Below are 4,710 nucleotides of genomic sequence, written 5' to 3'. Positions count from 1 at the left end.
CTTTCAAAGATGAGGGAAAGTGCAGAAGATTGCAGTGCTGCGAAGAAGCACATCACGACGTTCATGGTGAGTTTGGCTGGGGTAGATCTCACAAATTGATGCCTGAGAATACTCATGATTAACATAACGTAGTAATTAAAAGGGAAGTGACAACACAAGGGACACCATTGACGCAATAACTGAAGAACAAGCGATACACTGCATGCAAAATAGCCGAATAGCATAAGAGCAGAGCCTTTAAGCCAGGCATCACCTTTCTCAGGACTTTCGAAATGAAGTTGGATCATAGGTGAAGTAACAAAGGCCCCCAACAAAATGACCTTTCCAAAATGTGAAGATCAGGGCACCAGTGATGCAAAAGATGGCCCCTGCAAGCTTGGCCTTCCCTCTTACAGTCTTCAAGTTGAGCTTTTCCATCCTGAGCAAAAAAAGACCAAATATAGAATGATATTTGAATGAACTAAATTCACTGTAAAATTACTTGGAATTAATATCTGAATCAACCTCAATACAATTGCCAATAAGAAAGTAAAAGCAGGAATGACATTGCCCAAGGCACTGGCAACAGTTGGAGAAATGAGATGGAGTCCAACATAGTATACATTTTGCTGAATTGTTATACCCAACATAGCAAGAATGAATATTTTTAGCATGACACCAAATGAGAAGCTGGGTCTTCGATTCCTACAACCATGAGATGAGTTTAAAAACATTCAATTTGTAGTCATATATCTTATTCTCAACAATTCTAATGAGACATGCTCCTTGAACCTTTCGAGCACATAAGCAAGAGGAGCCAAGATGAGCATGGAAATAAGGTGCCTGTACACTACGAAGACAAGTGCACTTAGTCCTTGACCTAATGCAAGCTTGTCGATGATGCTGGATCCAGCATACGCGAACTGGGACACAATCATATAGAAGTATGGAGCACATGCTTTCACAGAGGCCATGATCTCCTCACCAAATTGTTTGTGACAATTTTTATTGTCCTTGGTTCTTTATAAAGGAAGAAAATCATATTGATTCTGTCAAACAAACAAGTCTAAGATAGACAAATGCTTTGAAAGCTAGGAATAGAAAAAAGATGAGAGAAAAGCAGGCAAACAAGTGCCAACAAGCTACATCAGACTCCTCTAACTGTTGTATCATTTTCTCCAGCAAACAGACAAATAAATCATCTCGTCGACAAGATGAAGACGACTAGGAGAAAAGCAGGCAAACAAGTGCACTTTATTCTCATCGACTAGGGTTTCTGGAATTGAACAAGAAGAAGAAACCAGGCATACCTTTGCTATCAATCTCGTCGACATGGCTCTCCTAACCTTTGGTTTTGATGTTGAACCATTTTTTGATGAAGGCCTTAGACCATGACAGCTGCTCCCAAGAAAGTGAGGAAAGAAAACATGCCCAAATTGAATATGGTTCAAGAAGGAACATGATTTCCAAGGAAACCAAGCTCTGCATTTTAAGAAAGAAGTTCACTTAAAATAGTTGTTTTTAGTTAACTTGTGAACTAAAAAAGTCTGATCATCATCTAATTCTTGTTAGCCATCTCTGCTCACTATTGAATATGGATCTGATAGAGAAATTCAAAAAATATGAACAATTGAATGTTTTCGCTTAATCAACATGAGAAGATGTAAATTACCTCTAGGATTGATGGTGCATATGGTGTTCTTTTCAAGACTTTTAGTCACTCTGCAAACATGTCAAGAGTTTGAAGATGGACAAGAAGATTAATTTACCATGAAACAAATAATATAAAGCCGAAATAAATAAATGCTTAGGACATATTTGAAGGAAAACATCAAATAGCAAAAGATGAGATTATACTATGTATAGTCAGCCGTGGTTATATTTCTTTAAATTTATTAACATATAAAGCAGTGGTATTCAAATTGTTCACACATGCTATTAGTCTGCCAAGAACATCATCAAATTTTAGTAATTCTTTTGCAACTTTAACAGAAGCATCAATTGCTTTAGAACTTAGTTGTATTTTTCCTTCTCATGAATACATCAAGTAAATCAGTTGTGTTTTAGAACTGTGGGAAACAACACCCAAGGTGATGTTGGTGCAACCTTAGGTCAAGGTTGACCTGGTTGACCCGACTCGAGTTGACCTGACTCGAGTTGTATTTTGATGTTTGAGGAGAACAGAAGAGTTGTATTTTGATGGGAGATTGTTGGTGCAACCTTAGGTCAAGGTTGACCTGACTCGAGTTGACCTGACTCAAGTTGTATCTTGATGTTTGACAAGAACAGAAACTTGGGAGGTTGTGGGTGCAACCCTTGGTCAAGGTTGACCTGGTTGACCCAAGGTGAGTTGACTTGGCACGGAAAAGTCCAAGCAGGGAGCTTGGCACGGGAAAAGTCCAAGTAGGGAGCTTGGCACGGGAGAAAGTCCAAGTATGGAGACTTGGCACGGAGAAGTCCAAGTATGGGAACTTGGCAAGTGGAAGTCGGAGAGGGCTCGGTAGCTCGTTCTCCGGACTAGGTCTGAGAGGGCTCGGTAGCTCGTTCTCTGGACCGGAAGTGAAAGACGGAGAGGGCTCGGAAGCTCATTCTCCGGACTAGGTCAGAGAGGGCTCGGTAGCTCGTTCTCTAGATCAGGCAGGCAGTTTGGAAATCCTGGTGAGTGAAGCCAGGTGAAAATCCTGGTGAGTGAAGCCAGGTGAAAGTCTTGGTGAGTGAAGCCAGGCAGATGGAAAGTCTTGGTGAGTGAAGCCAGGCAGACGGAAAAGTCCTGGTGGGTGAAACCAGGCAGATTGGAAATCCTGGTGAGTGAAGCCAGGTGAAAACCCTAGTGAGTGAAGCTAGGTGAAAGTGAAAGTCATGGTGAGTGAAGCCAGACAGTTGGTGAAAGTCCTGATGAGTGAAGCCAGGCAAGGGAAAGACCTGGTGAGTGAAGCCAGGCAATTGGGAAGTCCTGGTGAGTGAAGCCGGGCAAGGAAAAATCCAGATGGATCAAGGCTGATCAGACATCTGGTGTTGTGAAGGTCAAGTAGGTCAAGGGAGTGACCGGATACTTGGCACGAAGAGAAAAGTCTAAGTGGGTCAAAGGGATTGACCGGACACTTGGTAGGGAGTCTTAGCAGGTCAAGGGAGTGACCAGATGCTAAGCATGAGATACCAATAGGTCAAGGTTGATCGGATATTGGTTTGGAAGGCGTGGGACTTGGTTTGGGCAAAAACCAAGAGCTGGATCGATCAGTGGATCGATCCAGTGATACACTGGGTTATCTGATCAGTCTGGTGACCGATCAGTAACCAAACAGTATGCTACTGTATGTTATCTGATCGGTCTGTAGACCGATCAGAAAGTGAACAGAAGTTCGGGAGAAAAGGAAGGGACATGCATGCTGATCGGTCCCTGGACCGATCAGAGAAAGCTCTGATCGGTCCCCAAGACCGATCAGGGTCTTCCTGGACCGATCAGGATATGTCCTGATCGGTCCAGGTATATCCGTTGAGATTCAACGGGTATCTCCGTCATCTTCGCTGTCTGCTTTGCAGGTACAGTTACAGGTTCAGGCTATATAAAGGAGATCGAGGGCTGCTACAGAATAACTTTTCTTCTGATTCGAAGCTTCTGCTCCTTCTTCTTCACTGCTGTGATTTGAGCTTTGCTGAGCTCGCTTCTGCTTGAAGCTTCGTGTGAGCTTCATCGGCTGGTTCCTGCTGTTGTAGGCGTCTTGTGAAGCTGCTGCTTCATCCAGTCGAAGAGAAGAAGGTAAGCTAGTGTTGTTACATTTATGTTCTTAGCTTCTTGCTGTACTTGTACTTCTGCTTGCTGTTGCAAAGTTTGTGGCGAGGTTTCTCCACCCAGAAGGAGTGTTCATTAGCCGGTTCTCTGGGGTCTCATCCACCGACGGATTTGTAGGCTTCGTCCACCTTACGGACACGTCGAGGAGTAGGAGTTTATCTCCGAACCTCGTTACATCGCTGCGTGTTGAGGTTTGATCTTCTTGTCTTTATTTCATTGTTTTATTTTTCGCTGTGCTAACGTCAACTTGTAGAAAGAAACGAAGATTTGGGGTCGGCTATTCACACCCCCCCTCTCTAGCCGCGACCATCGATCCCAACAAGTGGTATCAGAGCGAGGTCGCTCTTCGTTTGATCAACATCCGGGGGAGCACGAGCTAGAGAATGGAGTTATTTGGAGAAGACGTCACAATTCCACCTTTCTACGATCGCGACGACTTCACGTTTTGGAAGGTAAGAATGAAGTACTTTCTTATGACTAACCTAGAAAATTAGAGGTGTGTGCAATTAGGTTTTACTCCTCCATTGGATAAAGAAGGAGAACTTTTGGAGAAGAAGAAGTGGACGAAGGAGCAAATCCACCAATCAACCATCAATGATGAGGTAACGAAAATCATTGAATTTTCTTTACCTAATGATGTTTTGTGTAGGATAGGTGGATATAACGATGCCAAGGAGTTGTGGAATAACTTGGCAAAGTTCCATGAGGAGAACTCCACTTCAAGTCATGAAGAGGAGTCAAGTGAGCCAAGTAGCTCACATCATGGAGGCATGGATTTAAAGGTTGAGGGTTACTCAACATCTAAGGAAGAAGAGGAGGAGAGTTCCTCTTCAAGATCGGAGCAAGAAGAAGAAGCTTCTATCTCTGGAAGGGATGAAGACGAGAGCTCACATCCATCCTCAACCCTAGGTAACTCAAGCCATTTAATTTCAAATAAATTA

The 4,710-nt window shown here is 43.2% G+C and overlaps 1 protein-coding gene across 1 annotated transcript; it reads right to left on the bottom strand.

Annotated features, from left to right (window-relative positions):
- Window positions 1-258: 258 nt before the first annotated feature.
- LOC122050205 (WAT1-related protein At5g07050-like) lies at window positions 259-953 on the bottom strand. The gene is made up of 3 exons (XM_042611134.1): window positions 772-953; window positions 505-684; window positions 259-418 (listed from the first exon to the last, which is right to left on the bottom strand). Exons 1-3 carry the CDS (start codon window positions 951-953, stop codon window positions 259-261), a joined length of 522 nt encoding a protein of 173 aa, XP_042467068.1.
- Window positions 954-4,710: the final 3,757 nt, after the last annotated feature.

This window comes from Zingiber officinale, chromosome 3A (assembly GCF_018446385.1).
Source record: "Zingiber officinale cultivar Zhangliang chromosome 3A, Zo_v1.1, whole genome shotgun sequence".
NCBI classification, from domain to species: Eukaryota; Viridiplantae; Streptophyta; class Magnoliopsida; order Zingiberales; family Zingiberaceae; genus Zingiber; species Zingiber officinale.
Note: the sequence above shows the minus strand (reverse complement) of the source record. Positions and strands in the feature narration are given on the sequence as shown.

What these genes read in the sequence shown, in the direction of transcription:
- LOC122050205 (XM_042611134.1), bottom strand. Translation starts at nt 953, where the DNA reads ATGGCCTCTGTGAAAGCATGTGCTCCATACTTCTATATGATTGTGTCC. An exon ending in CTTGCTTATGTGCTCGAAAG is followed by an intron (nt 685 to 771) that starts GTTCAAGGAGCA and finishes TCATGGTTGTAG; the next exon opens with GAATCGAAGACCCAGCTTCT. An exon ending in TTATTGGCAATTGTATTGAG is followed by an intron (nt 419 to 504) that starts GTTGATTCAGAT and finishes TTTTTTGCTCAG; the next exon opens with GATGGAAAAGCTCAACTTGA.